Raw genomic sequence first — 18720 nt, forward strand, 5'->3', positions numbered from 1 at the left:
TAGATTCTTGCTTTTGGGATAGTTTTCAGACGCACAGGAAAAATACAGTGTACAGTACTGTCTTTATTCTTCCACATACTGTGCGACAAAGTTCCCGTGCATTAGCGAAAGATTAAAAACCTTGGCTGTTGTGATACCAAACTCTTTGTGTTTTGCTCGTGCAACAAACGCAACCAAAATATATACTTGTTATTTTGAAAAGTTTAAAAAAATGTTGTAACTTATTTAGAGATGTTAATTCATATCCGTGTAAAGATGTCCAAATAGCATTTTACCAAAGTCTTTTCATCGAACCCTTTTTTATGCGGACAAAAGTGCTGTCAATAAGTGATATCATATCTATAGCAATTACAACCCATGCGATTCTAAAATTTTCAAACAGTTGGTTAAGTCCGCAAAAAAGTAAAAAATAAAATCGTTAAAAAAGAAAGCAACGATTACTGCCATTTACATAAAATCTACATACTATTCAACGGCGAGAAGTGCTCTACGAAGTGCTCCTAAATTTTCCCCCTTCGCCTAAAATTTATTTTGTGGCTTCCACAAAAAAGCTTGTTCGCCTCTCCTTTAAAATGCAATATGCAATTGGCGTGAAACTTAAAAAGCTTTGATTTCACAAACTCACGGGTTAACAAGCACCTTCGATTAAAAAGCCAAGGCCTGTTCAAAATCGGAATCTCACCTGCTAAGATAAATAATGAATTAAAGCATATCTTTTCGGCTTTTTTGAAATGATACAAAATACGTACAAATGTATTTCGTGTGAAGAAAAGCATGTTTACAAATAGAGAGTATCTGTTGCTAATGATAAAACTGTTCACGGCTATGTAACACATTAAATGAGATAAGAAACATTACTTAACACATACATTCATCTATTTTTTTTAAAAAAAAAGCTGAAAATAGTTAACAAATATTTTCTTGCTTTAAGATGCTTGCATGTCATCTAAACTCTAAAAAACAAAAACAAAAAAGTAATGATATATATGTGGAATAACGTTGCTATGTGCTCACAGTAAAAACTCAATAACTCATATAGAACTTAATTAACTTCAGACTTCAGCACACTTCAGCACAATCTTCAGCATATTCTTTTTTCCGCTGTTTGGTTTATGCGTCAAAAATATTCTGTAAATGAAGCTATTATTTTTTTACTTACATTTTTTTCCATAAAGTGATTGTATCCCATCAATGTCATCTTGGTGAAGTTTCGTCAGACGACTGTACGTTGGCCACATAATAGAACCTCTCACTTTCGAGTGCTTCAACCCAAGAGCATGCCCAATTTCGTGAATGGCAACGGAGTAAAAATCAGTACCTACAAAATGTACGTTGACAGCTTTATGTTTGATGGTTCAAGACATGATACCACGGTAAAAATGGCTCTCAATTTTTTAATTAGAATTTTAATTAATTTTTACACGCTTTTATATAATCAAAATGTTATAGGCAAATACACGTTTCCCGAATTACATGTTTTTTAAAATTTTAGAATTTTAATGTTTTGACTTTAGGATCATATTCAACATCATTGGATTGTTGTGTGTATAAATTTTTAACTTAATCCGACATGTGAAAATTCTGTTTTGGTGGTGTTAATGTTGGGTCAAAATTTTCTACTTGTACTAATAAGCCTTGGCTTCAAGCGGAGTTCAATTAGGCCAAAATTAAAAAAACCTGTTGTTGCAGGTTATTTGTTGTATAAATCTGAAGATTTCACAATCTATAAAATTTCAGGTAAGGATTCCAAAAATCACGTTCATCTTGTTTGAAAAAGTTTAGAAGTAGCAGTGGTACATCAAAGAAAACTAATTCGGGAAAAGTGTATTGAGGCTAAAATCTTTCAAAAATCAAAGTAAGGTTTCAGAGCAGCCTGAAATGTATAATTAAAAAAGAAAAAGAGCAAAAATTTGAGTGTTTAAATAAATTTTATACGAAAAAGGTGTTAAAACTAAAGTTCGATTTCGACCTGGTGCAATAGCCTAAGTTAACACGTCAATTAGGTCTTCCAAATTAAATGTAAAAAAGTTAAAAAAACTGAGCAACATTTTGCCTTAGCTTAAATTATTTGCTGATAAAGAAGTGTGTAGTTCATTACTTTCGCCTTTGAATTCTAATTTTATGTACCTGCTAATCCGCGTCCCCATGTTTCAGCACCGTCGAAATGTAGAATACCATGTGGAGGATAGAATGCATGGGCTAGCGTACCACCGGAGCCATCAAAACTGCTTCCATCACCATGATTACCTTTCTCCCATCTAGAAACACACGTTTTTGTGTCAGATGTCAATAAATAACAATCATTGACATCTGACACAAAATCAACTTTCATTCAATTTCACAACGCACGAATCGATCAAAACTTAAAAATAAACCAATGAGAATGATTTAAGTGGTTTGCTTAGCGCAAGTCTAAAAGTAGCACACTGTTTCACGCAACAAATTTTATGCAGGAAGACCAAATCGCTTACCCAATTCTCATATCAGCTTTATCTTCGTAAATTTCTTCAAACTCAAGATTTGTAACTTCAGCCCAAACTCCAAATGACCATCTCAAGAACTTTCGAATATTGAACATAGCCATATCAGATGCTAGAATACAAAAAGCTGTTGAAAAACAACTGAATTCTGATTTAAACAATATGCATTTTTTATCATGTTTTGTTTTGAAATCTGCTGCTATACTCTGTCAATGTCAAGCAAAAACTCTATGATTACAAATCACCAACTTAACTTCATTTTAACATCATGTTTAGAATACAATGTCAACGTAAAACCTCTTTATTTCAAAACGTATTTAATTTACCTCCTTTATAGATGTAATAAGTCAGTTTGGATTTGTGCCATTTGGTTGTAGTTTTAAAGTAAGCATTTGTAGAGATTTGTAAGTCAGACATTCCACATCTTGGTTTTTTCATCTCTTTCTTTGTTTCAGCATCAACAACACCGGTTTGTGGCAGCCCGGAAAATTCTTGATATGATTTCACAGCATCCTCAAGACCACTCTTTCCGTCGAAAGCAAATGGATTGTAGTATCCATACTTTGTGAGGAACGTCTTAATAAAAAAATTTGGAATTTTTTACTGTAGTTGGACTTTTAAGAATTTCTAAAAATTTCTCTAAATTTTCCAAAGGGAATTTTAGAAAAAAATTCTAAAGGAAAAAGAATGCTTTTTTATCATTATTTGAATAATATTCGGAACCTGCTACCCGACTCCTGAATCAAGCCATAAAAAGTTATTCTTTCTATTTTCTTGGTCGTTGCAGTGTGAATTGAAATTTTACTGTTGCCTTGAGAAGTAATTTTAAGCTAGGACATGGAACAAAAAGATAAAAAATATAAAATAAAATAAAAAAATAAATAAAATAAAATTTCCCTAGGTAACTAGCAGGGGCGGATCCAGCATTTTTAACATGTCAGTCACTTTTTTTGCGAAGCAAAAAAATGCGCAGCATTATGCTGCGCCCAGAACAGCTGGGGGTCAAGGGGGCGCTGTAAGCCACCCATGGGAGGTCTGGGGCGCAGCCCTGGAAACTTTCGCTATTTTGACCTCTTAGCCAATTCGAATTACTACCAGATGCAAATATGCAAAAAAAGTTAATTTAATACAAACCTCAGGATCAATTGATGTCGCGTATATAGCAAGAGCGCTAAAAGTAATGATTTGAAGCCACATTCTGGTGTAGCAATTCGGTGAAAGACTTCAGTGAAAGTAAAGATGAAGTTAATTTTCGTGCGTATTTATAGATGACAACTTTGTTTGTGTTGTAAATAGTGGTAATTTTATTTGTTATATGAGCCTGGTGTTGAGTTTCATATGATTTGTCAATGTACACCAAACTTATAAGGCACTAGAGAAGAGGTTGAACTGAAAAAACCCTGCTTAAGATAATTTAAATTGATAGATCAATTAAAAACTTAACAAACATAAAGTCTCACAAAAAATAATAAAAAATAACACATAATTAAAAAAATATTGAAACGCACTTTCAAAAACGTATTGATAGTAAGTTGACTATCGTATACCCAACTGCTCAAATGTTAATTTTGATTTAAAAATTATTGCATTTAAGAAATTTGCGTTTATATTTGACAAATGTTATAGGTAATAATTATGTGTGAAAATTATCATTTTAATGTGTTTTTGCTAAAACATTTCACATTAATATTTAACAAATGCAATTATAATCATAAAAAAACACGTCTTAATGTACAAAAACTGTCAAATAATAAGTTTTTTGTTTATTTAGCTTTTTTGTTGTGTTTAACAAGGGTAAGCATTCTTTCTTACAGAAGTGACATCAGACTAAAATAAATGGACCAATTAAAAGGTCATGCTGCAAGAAATTAAACACACTTTAGAACCACATAGACGCCTAGACAACCTGTTTATAAATAATTAATTTTTTATTGTCATTTGTTACTTTTTTTAATTTTCTGAAGAAAGAAAATTTTCCTAGAGTAGCTATTCTTTTTGGGCGGTAAGATAAGCTACGGTCAAAATTTCGAAGGATATAGCTAGCTAGCCAGTTCAGAAGGTTTGAAGTTTATTTTATTAGAAAGTTTGAGTCTCCAAACTATCAATAATCGCATGAATATGTTCCACGCAAATCTCAAACTTTCGATAAATCGTATTACCTCGAAACCTTTACAACGCCATCAACTACTTGTCCCAACCAATAAACCTTTATACTTCTCATGAAGCATCAAAATATTAGACTTGTATGATAGTTGCTGTTCTTGGTAATCCATACACGCAACACGTAAACACAAGTTTCGTAAAAAAAATTTAATCTGAAGTCTGAATCTATTAAAGATGAAGACGGCCACAAAAAGAAAGACAGGCTCCGCAAGGCTCCGCAAAGCTGAGCTTGTTGTTTGTTGGCCCCTCTGCCTTGTTTTATATTCGCTACACACAAACTGTACATTGCGTCACTTACCCGACGTGCAGTGGCGCTCTCAACCAATTAAAATATCACCATTGCGGGTGCCTTTCACCTACAAATATACTTCCCATGAAATCACGTGACTTGGTCTTCTATAGCAACGAGACAGCACATTTTTTCCCTTTCCCCTTTCGTTATAAACAGACCCTTCATAATGACCGACCGCTAACGCCAGATCGGGTTGTTTTGATTCTATCATGGATTAATTTCACTAACCGAGCAGAAAGCGGTATAAGAAATAAGGCCTGTGCGTCTGACGAAGCCCTTGTTTCTTAGGTCATCCCTTTACCCACACAACATCCTTTCTCTACATACGATACTTTGAATGCACGACTGGAGAGTAGGGACACGCAATCGAAAAAAAACTTAACAAATAAATCGAATGTATTACTGTTGAATAAATTTGTATCGAATGTATTTTTATCGAATGAGTTTTTATCGAGTCGAATGAGTTCATCGCATAATCGAATGAGTTTAAATAATCTAATAAGTTGATTACATAATCAAACAAGTGCATCGCATAATCGAATGAACTTGTCGCCAATGGAATAGCCTTTTCGCATAATCTCATTAATTTAAATAATATAATTTCACAGAAGGCACTTTTGGCGTGACAAACTTTTGTTTTATTACCTGAATAGTTTTGTGTTTTTTCCTCATGGTTTCTATGGTTATTTTTGTTTTTATTGACATTACCCACAATGCATTTTTTTTAATGCGCATTCAAAGAATTTTAAATAAAACTTTTGCATAAAATATTTCCAGGAATTTCTTTTGTTTGTTTAATCATAGAGATATATTAAATTTGTTTCGTTAACACATGTAGGTTTACATACATAAAGCCTTCGTTTAAAATTTTTTAAAAGTTTTCGACTTCCTTGTTTTTTATTTGCGACATAAATAATTTCGATTCACCATGAAAATGAAATTGTTATAATATTTCCTTTAATTATCACTGGAAAAACTTTCGATGGAAGAACTGTGTGAACGATGTATCAATTTTTGGATCATCGTCATAAGATATGGAAGCAGGAATTGAGTGAATTAAATGAATTTTCTTCTTCTCTTTTCACCACAGAGTGCCAAACTTAGTAAATTTATAGCAAAAAGTCGACACTTTGATAACATCGGGTTTCTATTTTCAGACATTTGAAAGATAACTGCCCAGCGTGTCCCACTTCTGCAGTCGATTTTTGGCACGACGTTCTAATGAACAATTCAATGGAATCCTTCTCCCAGGATGTGGAAAATTCCTGTAGCGCCTTAAATAACATAGCCCAAGATCTTGATTCTTTGTCCGAAAATTATGGAATGGAAAAAATGGTTAGCGGGGGAGTGTCTATTGTTGGTGGAGCGATAGCTATTGGTGGATTGGTGTTAGCACCATTTACTGGTGGTGTAAGTACAGTTGCCACGTTTGGTGGGTTGACAGGTATTCTAGTGAGTCGGATCTATTGGAGCCAATATTGGAAAATCATATTCAGAGAATAGCAAACAAAAGGAAGCTAAGGCAAAAATTGAACGTGCAATCGCGTTAAGTTCTCTTCTACTTAAATTGATTGACGAATACATGCTTGCTTTAAAACGTTCCGGTGAATATATTAACGATGTCAACTCACAAAGCGACAAAATGCTGCTAAGCAAAATGAAAAACTCCAGAGCGTACAGACATTACACTGAAGCAAGGAAGGCGCTGGATAAGAAAATAACCGCCAAAGATTTAGATGCGGAAATTAATGTCAGTTCCTTTAAAGAGTTTAGACAGGTTGCTAAAGCAACTGGTATATGGTACTGGTAATGGCTGGTTATCGTACCGCAGAAAGATAATCAGCTACTATATCTATTTCTTGGTTCAAATGGTGGACAATTAGTCTTGTTCAAGCAGGAGCTCGTACCACAAGATTTTTATCCTTAGCAGGTGGAGCGCTTGGTGTTGCTTTCGGTGTATATGATTGTATCGACGGTATCAAAGATATCAAGGATCTTTCCGAGAACTGGCAGATAAATTGAAAGAACAGAAAGAAGAAATTGTAGAAGCATATAATGCTCTTATCTCTGATGACGACGAGATTAAAATCGGGATTGAAAAAGAAAATTAATGCAACACAAACTGGTAATTTCAATATATTTCATAACAACCTCGATCCCAGGACTTGTTGTCTCTTTTTGCATATCGCACGGCTAGACAAATACGAACGTCAGACCTATCAATAAGCGCAGCGCCGATGAGAGACAAAACGCCCTGGGAATGAGGTTGATTTCATAAGAAATGTTTAAATGTTATACTATAAGAATAGTGAAGCAAGGAAATATATATCGAAAACGACCGCCGGCAAGCCACAAAAAATGTGATACAGTATTTTATTTGTCTTTTATGAAAAGTTCTAACTTTCCTCAAATTTTTGTGAATTCTTTTGTTTTCAACTTTATGCGCAAAATATCAATTTAAATTCAATTACGAAAGAAATATGATAGTAATAAACAGAATTCCCTTTTTTCGTGTTAATTGTTTAACCTACACTTTGGGATAAAAATGTGCGCACATGTAGGCCAGAAAAACAGCGCTAAAAATTTTATAGTCATATTCTCTAGCACGCCCACGAACAATTCGAATCTCTTAAAGAATGGCCATGCTGACGTCAGCAAAAATTAAGAAATTAGGACTTTACCAAATAACCAAATAAATAATCCGAACATTGACAATCCAAACATTGACAATCCGAACATTGACAATCCGAACATTGACAATCCGAACATTGACAATCCGAACATTGACAATCCGAACATTGACAATCCGAACATTTACAAGTTTGTAATGTGTGAATTTAATATAGAAATAGCTTACGCAATTACTTGTGGTGGCGTATTTTGAAATTAGCTGGCTTATCTCAACATATTCTGACCAAGATAGTAGTAGGATAGAAAAGTTTAACATTCCATCAAGATTCATTTCGCACACAATTATTTTCTTACTTTTTATGTCAAATATAAATTTTTATGAATATAACTGAAAGTATAAGAGGTTAACTGCTTTAACTTATATCTAACATAAAAAAAGATGAGTGTCATAGAGATTTTAAGGTACCCAAATTGCGTACCAACATGGAATGATACAACCAAACATGGGGGGATAAAAACAAACATTGGGTGATACAACCAAACAAAACAATATACATACTAGTCGTTAGTTCGTAAAAGAATCCACGTGTTAGCACGTCGTACATATTTCGCCATCACATTTTCGACATTGGTACATATCCCAGGAATCGCAATTTGATGTAATGATTCAGCTATCATTTTCTACAGAATACGGATATATCCTTCTAAATCAAACCTGCCATATTCATATCCACACAACGTAATTTTACAGGCCTGAATAAAACATGGTTCAACATATGCGGCGGAGTTGTCTCTCCGCAATTCCTATTTGCCTAGAATACCGAATAATCCCCCCTCTTCCCTTTAATTGGTAATTTTTGATAGTTTTTTCAAAGTGGCGCTAATAAAAACGAACGGGTCCATTGTACCAACGCACCCGTTCATTAGAAGATTGCCTTCATTTGTGTAGGTATCCACGTAATCAACCAACGACAATTTCCTTACACACGGTCTAGGGTTATGTTTCAAATCAGCGTGGGTGAGACTATGGTGCAAGGCAAAAAAGGAAAGTCATATCCCATGAACATGATTCGTCAAATATCAGAATGATAAAAAAACAGAAATATGGAATATTAGAACAGTGGTTGCAAGATTATAAAAAATCCAGCCAATGATAGTTTAGATGGAAAAATTGATCAGATGAGATCCAAAGTTCTTGTAGAAGTAAATAAATGTAAGTACGATAATAATTTAACTTTCAATCGACGAATATGGGATTTGCAAAAAAGAAAGAGAAATGAACTGAGAAATAGAAGATAATAAAATTCTAAAGGAACAACTTAAAGAATAGTGTCTTTCAGAGTCAGCACACTAATACCGTATATAATGAGTGACAGCATTATCAAAAATTTGTAATAATATGGACAACAACCAGCAAATATATGTCAAATCTTTTTCTGGTGCAAAAATCCAATGCATGTCAGAGTACAATAAACCATCATTAAAACTGAAGCTAGACCACATCATTCTTTATATTGGCAACAAACAATTTAAAACCGAATCCAATCAATAAAAATGTTGCTTCTTTTATAATAGACTTAGCTAACACAGCGCTAAATGACATTAAAGTTTCTATTTCAGCAATAGTGCCAAGAGCTGATCAATTATAATTACGAAGTTAAAGTTGTGAATTACCATCTCCAAAAACTTTTGTATTGAACAAAATATATGTTATATCCGAGGTGACAATATTGATGACAGTAAACATCTGAATAGATGTAAAAGTCTCACAAAAAAGATATTAAGTAGAAAATTCTGTAAATTTCTCAAAAAATATTGATATTATTTGCATATTGGCGACCTCAATGAGCTTGATGCTAGCATTACTCCATCAGTAGTGAATCCAATAAAGCAACTCAAGTTTGAACAATCAACCAAAGTTATGATACCCCATCTAAGTATAAACTCGTTAGGTGGTACATTTATACTGGACAGTTGAAAAGTAGCTATTGTTGAAAAGCATCTTGATATAATTTATTGGTCTCTAAAACAATACTTGACATGTTTTTTTCTTATACTATGTTGAGTTTTGAGGGATCAAAGCAGCTTATAAATCAACATGCTCCACTTAAGAGATCAGTGCTTCAAGTTCTACGCAATAGTAAAGCGGGTTATTGAATTCTAACCGATTTTTTTGTTTCTATTAACAATCATTGCCGACGTCATCAAAATCTCACATTTATGGGCCTATACATTAGTTCAAAAATACGCATGTCAATTTTCTTTACTTCCCAATTTCCCAATTCTTCTGAAAATAAAAAAAAACTTTAAAAACATAATAAGGAAGAAAGTAGAAGAAAAAACTTCTAAAATTTCTAACAATTAATCGAATTAATTAAATGCATTGTGTTTGAATGAGGTCTGATAACACAATCTGAATAAAAAAACACCCTAACTCTTAACTATTATTAACACTCCTTATTGTCCTTTTTAGATGGAAAATTCACCGACTTTAATTTATTAACACTCTCCCAAGGTATGGATTTTAAAAATATTGTTGACGTCAGCATGCCTAAATTCAATGATTTTTTTTACCTTTCCGGGTCAGATTTTTTCAGAATGCGGACATTCCGGACAAAGTTTGAGCATTTTTACTTTACCTACACCCAAATTAAACTTTTGCAGCGTTCTGACTGCAGAAAAATGGCGATGTTTGTATTGTTTTGCCATTTCAAATATGACGTCGTTAAGCAAGAAAGAGTTCCTGCATCTAATGTTATAAACTTTAAACATACAAAATTCATTTCTAAGTTTTATATTAGATCCTGTTCAAAATTCTTTCTATATTTGCAAACACACGCTCAGCCGGTAAATGAGAAAAATCCATACAGGGGCGGATCTAGGATTTCTGATGTACCCCGTCATAAAATGTACTTATATTAGTGACACGCGAAGGCCCACCATGGTTGGGCCTGAGGGCCCAGAAAATTTTTAAACATTGGAGGATCCTAGATTGTCTGAAAACAACATTCCCGCATCTAAATTATTTGGAAAATAAAAAGGCTATTTGTCATTCATACAGCATAAAACGAAAATCGTTACCGTGTCATCTTTTCAACAATGTTGTTTGGTTGCTTGTCTTTCTTGCTGAGTTTCTATTGTTATATATGAAGCCTATGAACTAAAGAAACAAGATTATCTCATATAATTTATAGATGTTAATAGGCCGTTTCGCTCAATATCAGAGCTCATCAGCATGCCTAGGATAACAAAAAATGTCATCCAGACATGGACAGCCAAATAAAAAAGAAGTAAAGAATTAAGATAACAAGATACAATGATGAGGAAAAAATAGAGAAAAATTTAGCTGTCATTGGCATATTTATATTTAAAAAATACAGGATAACTTGACAACTGCAACTATGTTCTACTATTTCTTGACAGTTGTCAATTAAATGATAATGAATATTGGAATGAAATGGTTTTATATAAATTAAAATGAATGCAGGATAAAATGACAACTGAGTAACCCCATAGTCCCTGCAATATATCAAATAAAACATCAGTTACATCAAAATTTTGTGGAAGGGAATCAACTATTTTTGATGTTATGACTGATTTATTATTGTTTGGAAAAAAATTAGGTTCATGGCTAGTACTATTTTGTAAAAGATTACTAAAAACATTAGATACAGAAGAAGTAGAAGGATTTGAAATGTTGCTTGAAGGTGTATTATTAGTACCTTTTATTATTGCTTGGGGATCCTGACTTGATGTAGGCAATTGCTGAGGAAGAGATACCTTTGGTACAATAAGCTTATTCTTGGTGACGGGTTTAAAATCAATTTTCTTTTGAAAGAATCCAGAAACATTGGTAGACATACATTTCTTCTTAAATAGAGGCTTATAAATTAATTCCTTAGAAGTAAATAAGAGTGGCACATAGTGAGTATGTTTAAAAGTAAGATCTGAAATGAGATAACCTTCATAACAAAACAAAATATGGAAGCAAGTTTCATCAACCTTTGGCACACGTGGAAAAACCTTTTTATTGAATATTTCTTTGTATTTGAGAGGACCACAATCAGGATAATAACACATAATATTTCTGCGAATTATAGAAGACAATGACAAAACAAAGAGAGATGAGAACTATAATACTCAGAATTGACAAAAAGTTCAATGCAAGCAAGTAGCCTTAACTGTTGCGTCAAACTATTATCACCTACCAGACATAAGGATATGGAGCTAAACAAGCAATTTCCAGATGATTCGGACCTAAACAGTGAAAAATAAATAAATATTTCTTAGAGAAATTAAAGAGAATTCACTCCTCAGAGCAAAGACACTAAGTTTTAACATTTTGAGAAGAATCAAAACCATTATTAATTCCACAGCTAGCTTATTATATGGCGCCGTAGATTAGTGGTTATAGCTCTCGTACTCTGTGCGGGAGACCGGGGTTCGATTCCTCTTGACGGCGATTCAACATGGGCGAGTGAATGTTACCATAGCCCCGGGTTAACCCAAGCCATGTGAGGGAAATTGGGAAGATGGCACACTGTGTGGGCCGTTGGATGTTGCCGGGAGTTGTCTAGTAGAGCGCGGGCCCTAATTGGGTCTGCGTCGCTCAAAATGAGCATTAAATACTCTAGGACTCTCCATCTAAGCCATGGCCCCTCCTGGAAATAATAGACAGGGTATATCCCTCGATATTTGTGAGGCTAGCCATGTAAAATATGCGCATCTATCTATCTAGCCATAAGTAGTTCATGGTGATGATATAGTGATGTACACTTAATTACTATGGTAACAAATGGTCAGCAATAATCAGAAATGGAAATTACAGAAAATAAAATCTTACCTCAATGCAACACAATTCTTGGAAGAAACTGATGCAGGAAGATATTTCAAAGCATCTTCATTCACACCAATTTCTCCACAAGAAAGTACAGCATAAAGCTGTTCTGTGTTTAAAAACACATTTTTATTTGAATTTATCCATTTCTCAGAATAAATATTAAATATTTCAATCAATTTCTGCAAATCTTCGTCTTGAAATAATTTCAAAACATCTTCTCTCACTGAACTAAACGCCATGTTGAGCAATGATGTTTATGAAGATGAAGACTAGCGTGAGCATTTTGGCTTTTGCAGGGTATTGATTTTTAGCCAATCACAACTTAAGAAAACTTCAGTAATGACCAATCAAATCCTGCCGGTGTTCTTCTCCTGCAAACCCGGCACTCTAGACCAATAAGAGTTAAGAATAACCTCATTGCTCCGTCAAAAACCTGCAGAACAAAGTCTATATTTTTCTATCCACCATTAAAGATTAGGTCTAGCCATCTTTGTGCCCTGTCTTCGCAACGAAAATGAAGCTGATGCCATCACGCGCGCCACCGCCACCACCGCGCGACCATACACACGGCAGCAGCAGCGGCGGCAATATTATTAATTTTTATATTGATGAGCGCTCAAATGAATACATTATTACACGCCCCAAATATTACTGGTTAGTACCAAATATTTGAAAATTAGATAAACTATACTTGTTATTTTTAAACCGCGTCCTTTGACCCACTTGACGGGGTTTGGATCCGCCCCTGCCATATCAAAATTAGCCAGAGGAGCTGTGAATATGGAGCCCAAGAATGGAAAACAAACGCAGGCCTTGAAATATTAATTTCAGTATGGCGCCAGAGACGTGTTATTCTGGCAGCTGTATGTTTGTTTTGTTTTGTTTTAAGACAGCACAACACTATCACATTTCGAGATCATTATCAGCTAGATAATAAATGAATAAAAAAGTCACACGTCTTGTTTAAACGCGATAAAACCCAAAGTAGCATATAGAAAGCCCTGTAAATACATCTGTGTGTATGGGAGTAGACAGTATTTCTTTCACAAGGTCTTAATATAATTCAATGTCAATGATGGCGTGAAGCCCAGAGCTATCTCGTTTTATATTTTGCACTTTAAATGTGCATCATTTATTTTAAAAAGATCATAATTTTTACTTTAAGGTCTCAGATATGATATTATAAAGTAACAGAAGACTTTGTAATTAGATTTTTGATCCTGTATATTGGTTCTCCAGACTCGTGACTTTAAAATTGCACGCATAACCTTGTGTGGTGTTATTTTACCTTTTGAGTCCTGTTTTTTCTTCTTGTGTAGCAGAAACAGTAGGTGGTAAATAGGTAAACTTTAGTTAAAATGAAAATTGTTGTTGTTGTTATTGTTGTTTTTGTTGTTGTTGTTGTTGTCGTTTTACAGGTCTATCACTGTCAGATTTTTAAGAGAGCAAAATCAATCTTAACCATCTTCCTCTTTTGTTCTCATTTTGATTGATAAATTTTATCTTAAAATAAAAGATTTCTATCTTTACTATTACCTTTTATTATAAAAAAAATCACGAAACATTTCATTGTATTAAATTTAAGTTTTCAGCAGGCATATTGCGTAATTCTATTGTTACCTTGAAACTTATCATTCATTCATTTATTTACAAAGTAATCTTTTTTTAAAATAAAGAGAATTTTTTTTTTTTTTTAAATATTATGACCTCGTTTTCAGTGCTTTTAAGATTATTAAAACACACCGCAAAGGACAGCGATGAACGTAAGGTCAGTTTCTTATCCTCGCTTTTAAATATGCCTCGTTTATACAAAGCACTTTTTTTGTAGCATATACCCAGGTTTTTTGAATAAGACTTACTGACTAGAGCTTGTTTCTGTTTTTGAAAAAATTTGACATGGTGAACAAATAGAACGCGCTGAAAATCAGGATGAAAATATCAAAATCTTTGATTTTTTTGTCACTATGGATGCAATCTTTTCTTCAAACTAGGCCAGAAGTAAAATTTAATCTTCTATCATAATCAAATTTTGGTAATTTTCCCTAGAGCTACAGCCTCGCATTAAATCTCTCACAATTTCGTTTCCATGAAAGTTGTATTCATGGCGTGATTTTAAAAACCGCATCGGTTACTTGTTTATTTTCGAACGTAACATGAAGACAGCCCTGTCGAACGGAAGATAAAGAAGGCCCAGGGTTGTTTTTTATCCTTGTTAACTTGAGTCGTATTATTTCTTAGTTCAAAAATCGTATTACTTTAATTGAAGTAAGATTTTCTACTTTTTTATCGCATTAATTTTAATCATTAATTTCGTCAGGTAAAATTTTCGCCACTACTAAAAAATTCGCTAGTTTTACTGACGAATTTGTCACCGATAAGGACCATGGAAACTAAAAAAAGTTTATTGCCTGGATTTCCCCAGTGTTATTACCAGCTTACCATGGTATTGGAAGGTAAAACAAAGAGTTATCCAAATAACAACTTAAAAAAAACACTGGCTGCCACGAATGGATCACGACCAATATCAAAATCATAGAGAATGTATCTTTCGTCTACGACTTCAGCTCAAAAAACAATTTTTACAATGTCAAACTGAACCTGTAAAAGCATCTGAGATGGTAGTTAGCATTTCTTGGTTCTTATTAAATATAGCCTAGTTGGGCAAGGCAAGAATCACCGACAATAATAATCAATATTACGCTAATCGTGGCTATGTTATCAAGTCAACCAGATTTTTACCTTAAACAAATTTTTTATCTACAATCCGCGTCGATCACCGTCATCGACCAAAGCGGGGGTCTTGGTGTTTGCTATATTAGCTAGAGAATGTACAAGAGACGTGACCAATGTCCTTTAAATAAAGTGCTATTTGTTTTTTAAGAATTCTGCTGCTGGTTCTTTAATGCAAGTTCTTCTGTCAATTCTTTCTGTTGGCAATTTTACCTTGTGTAAAAATCAAGATTTGTTTAAAATGAACTTAATAACATCTAATTTTTCAGTTTTTCTAAATTTCTAGTGAAAGAAAGTGCTGGAATTGTTAACAAAGTTAAATTTAAAATTTTAGAATTAAAAATGTATACATAAATAAAAATTAAACTATTAAAATCAACAAGAAAGAAATTTAGCAGTAAAACAAAAAAGTAAAAGAATCAAAGCATAAAAACAAAAACAAACAAAGTAAAATAAAAAGGAGTACATTAAAACATCCCAATCAAATTATCACTGTAAATCTAATCTGAGATAAAATTAACATTTTGCAAAATAAAACTTTTTTACAGTCTTTGGTGTAATAGGATTAGGCAAATATTGTAAATTGAAACTATTTTTGGGATTTTTTTTAAGTATAATAATTTATAAAGAAAGATAATAATAATAAGAATTGCTAAATTCAACAAACAAAAATATATTGAACATTGGAAAATTGGTGTGTCACCTAGGTGGTAAGACATCTTCTTGTTAGCTTTTTTATGTTGAATCTGAATGAACTCTGGCAGTTGGAGGGACCAGATTACAAATGGAGCTCTTTTTCGTATTAATTAACTAAGGAAACCGCACCATGGTTGGGGGCCTGTTAAGCAACCCTTTTGATTGTCTAAAATGCGCTACAAAGTATAAAATCACTTTTAAAAAGACAAAAATCTACAAACGAACTGCGGACGCAAACAACTATGTTTATAAAAGACCTTTTTAGTGTTAATTATTTTGTAACCCACGACCCTAACCATCCCCCAATTAACCACGCCCCTATACACAATAGGGTTAACAATTTAGTGTATGATTTGGAAGATGCGTTATTGAAATAAGTTTCGTGATGATCGAGTTAATTTAACACAAGTAACCAGGCTACAACTTTTAATTTTGGTTGAAGGATTGGAGAGCTGCGGGGAGTCTATCTGAACAGATAAATTTAGTTAAGGATAAGCAGATATATTACGATTATGTTTGCGTCGTCTATAAAAGTCTTCAAAAGTTAGCATCAAATGCTAAAAAAATATTAAAAATTAAAATTTAAACTGTTGGTTTTGTCTTCTACGACTGAAACTTGCGATAGATCGAAGAAAAATATTTGCTATGAATTTCTATGCAGGTGCCCCATGAGAGATCTTCTGAAGGTACTGTGAATAATTGATAATAATTTTTTCTTATAAAACTGTAAAAAAAAAGTCATGCTATTGAGACTCAAAATATTAACACACCAAAAAGCAAATACGATATATGTCCGACAGAATGTATTTTTTCACGAAAATAGCACTTAAATCAGGTAAACAACCATATCGGAACTTATTCAAAGGTGGTGCAGGTAATGTGGGGTGTGTGTTTACGGATTCAGAACATGATAACACAGCCAAAACACTGTGTGCAAAAATTCGATTTTAATGTTAAAATAATGTTGCTTCATAACAAAAAGTTGATCACGTTCTAGAGACTTCTTCAAACCCTATTTTTATTTTGTTTTATTTTATTTTATTCATTTCATTTTATTTATTTTTGTTTTTAGCTATTGTCAGCCCCCCCTCCCCACAGGACCGAATAAGGTCAAGAGCTCTCCATCTCAGTTGGCTTACTTTAAAACAGCACATTAAAACGATCAAATTGTCTTGACGAAACGATCAAATTGTCTCTGACGAAGCCGATTTTCTACCTAAGGGAGTAAAGTTTTCGAGCGAATACTTTTTCGTTGGGGATTATTCGTGGACAAATTTCGCCACTTTTTATTTTATTACTTGTAGTATGTGCAAATGAAGAAAACGAACAATAAGGACGTTATTAAAAAAATGTATGCGTTATAAGAATAAATGAAAAAAACAAAAATTAAAAATAGTTTTTATTGCATACGTTTTTGGTATTTTAAAATACAAAACCAATTCTTATTAGGGTCATCATCACTATAAAGAAATAAAAGGGTGGGCGGTCATATTTTAGCAACATTGGGAACTAAACATGGTTGGTTTTGATGCATCCGAGGAAATTCATCCTCTGAAATGACAAATATACCCTTTGCTGACTAAATTTATGTAACTTTTAACGAGCCAAAAATATTGTTCATTTCTAAAGATTTAGAATTTTTATTACTTTTATATTTTTGATAAGAACTTTAAAATATATAGTGTAGAACTAAAAAATTACTTTTTTCTTCACAATCTTTATAACAATTTATATGACACTTCATATGATGTATACACCACGCATCATATGAAGTATATACCAAGCATCATATGAAGTATACATCTCGCATCATATAAATTATATATCACGCATCATATGAAGTATATACCCCGCATCATATGAAGTATACACCACGCATCGTAAGAAGTATACACCATGCATCATATGGAGTATACACCACGCATCATATGAAGTATACACCACGCATCATATGAATTATGCACCACGCATCATATGAAGTATACACCACGCATCATATGAATTATGCACCACGCATCATATGAAGTATACACCACGCATCATATGAATGATACACCACGCATCATATGAAGTATACACCGCGCATCATATGAAGTATACACCACGCATATTATTGAGTAATAAAGCGGAGATGGTGTAGTGGTAGCGCATTCGACTTGTAATCATAAGGTTTCCCCACTCCGACGCACCTTAAATGCAGTGTTGTCAGCCCATTTGGTGCTATCTACTGACCGCTAACCGGCTTGTGTTGCAGGCAAGCACGTTAGAGCAATGCTATACGTATCTCTGGCGGTAATGTAAGATAGTTACAGTTGGAGGAGAGGAAGAGCCAACCGTTAGGATAGAATCCCCAAGGACGTAAAACTTCCTGTTACTTAATCACTATACACTATGCATCAAGTGATGTATACACCATGCATCATATGGAGTATACCATAATAGCAAAGGCTAAACTAGTAATTTTAAATCATTAAAAGTATAAAAGTGATGCTTGATTTCTAGATTTTTTCCCAGTGTCAACGATCTGTTCAAAATGTTCGGAGACCAGTTTTATATAATAGAAATGCAACATAACCGGTGCTTTTTTTAATTTCCAGGTTGATAATCTATTGATAGGGTGGGCACAAGGGCGGGCACTTTTTGAATCTCTCCGATTTAATTAAAATGGAGACTTTAAAATATGACTGCAAAATTACATATCTCGACAGTGTTGTTCATTCTGATTTTAACAAAAGTTGTAACGAGACTTTAACGCTGACCAAATAATTTATTTTTAATTAAATTTATATCACAAAACATTGTGAGTGGAGTATTTGTGAATGGAAAGAAACTTCCGTTGTCCAGACTGACGTGAAATTATTGGTGGAGGTACCCATTTATTTCATACA

General features: G+C 33.4%; 2 protein-coding genes across 2 annotated transcripts; both read right to left on the reverse strand.

Annotated features, from left to right (window-relative positions):
* Window positions 1-858: 858 nt before the first annotated feature.
* LOC130644367 (72 kDa type IV collagenase-like) lies at window positions 859-4146 on the reverse strand. The gene is made up of 6 exons (XM_057449948.1): window positions 3615-4146; window positions 2807-3056; window positions 2472-2592; window positions 2128-2258; window positions 1160-1318; window positions 859-953 (listed from the first exon to the last, which is right to left on the reverse strand). Coding segments are annotated over exons 1-6 (726 nt in total). The 5' UTR covers window positions 3678-4146; the 3' UTR covers window positions 859-951.
* A 7514-nt stretch (window positions 4147-11660) lies between these two features.
* LOC130644370 (uncharacterized) lies at window positions 11661-14103 on the reverse strand. The gene is made up of 2 exons (XM_057449952.1): window positions 12410-14103; window positions 11661-11823 (listed from the first exon to the last, which is right to left on the reverse strand). Exons 1-2 carry the CDS (start codon window positions 12643-12645, stop codon window positions 11661-11663), a joined length of 399 nt encoding a protein of 132 aa, XP_057305935.1. The 5' UTR covers window positions 12646-14103.
* Between the last annotated feature and the right edge of the window lie 4617 nt (window positions 14104-18720).

The sequence above is a fragment of the Hydractinia symbiolongicarpus genome, chromosome 5, assembly GCF_029227915.1.
Source record: "Hydractinia symbiolongicarpus strain clone_291-10 chromosome 5, HSymV2.1, whole genome shotgun sequence".
Classification (NCBI taxonomy): domain Eukaryota; kingdom Metazoa; phylum Cnidaria; class Hydrozoa; order Anthoathecata; family Hydractiniidae; genus Hydractinia; species Hydractinia symbiolongicarpus.

What these genes read in the sequence shown, in the direction of transcription:
- LOC130644370 (XM_057449952.1), bottom strand. Translation starts at nt 12,645, where the DNA reads ATGGCGTTTAGTTCAGTGAGAGAAGATGTTTTGAAATTATTTCAAGAC. An exon ending in AAGAATTGTGTTGCATTGAG is followed by an intron (nt 11,824 to 12,409) that starts GTAAGATTTTAT and finishes TTCACTGTTTAG; the next exon opens with GTCCGAATCATCTGGAAATT.
- LOC130644367 (XM_057449948.1), bottom strand. Translation starts at nt 3,677, where the DNA reads ATGTGGCTTCAAATCATTACTTTTAGCGCTCTTGCTATATACGCGACA. An exon ending in CGACATCAATTGATCCTGAG is followed by an intron (nt 3,057 to 3,614) that starts GTTTGTATTAAA and finishes TTTTTTATTAAG; the next exon opens with ACGTTCCTCACAAAGTATGG. An exon ending in AAAGCTGATATGAGAATTGG is followed by an intron (nt 2,259 to 2,471) that starts GTAAGCGATTTG and finishes GTGTGTTTCTAG; the next exon opens with ATGGGAGAAAGGTAATCATG.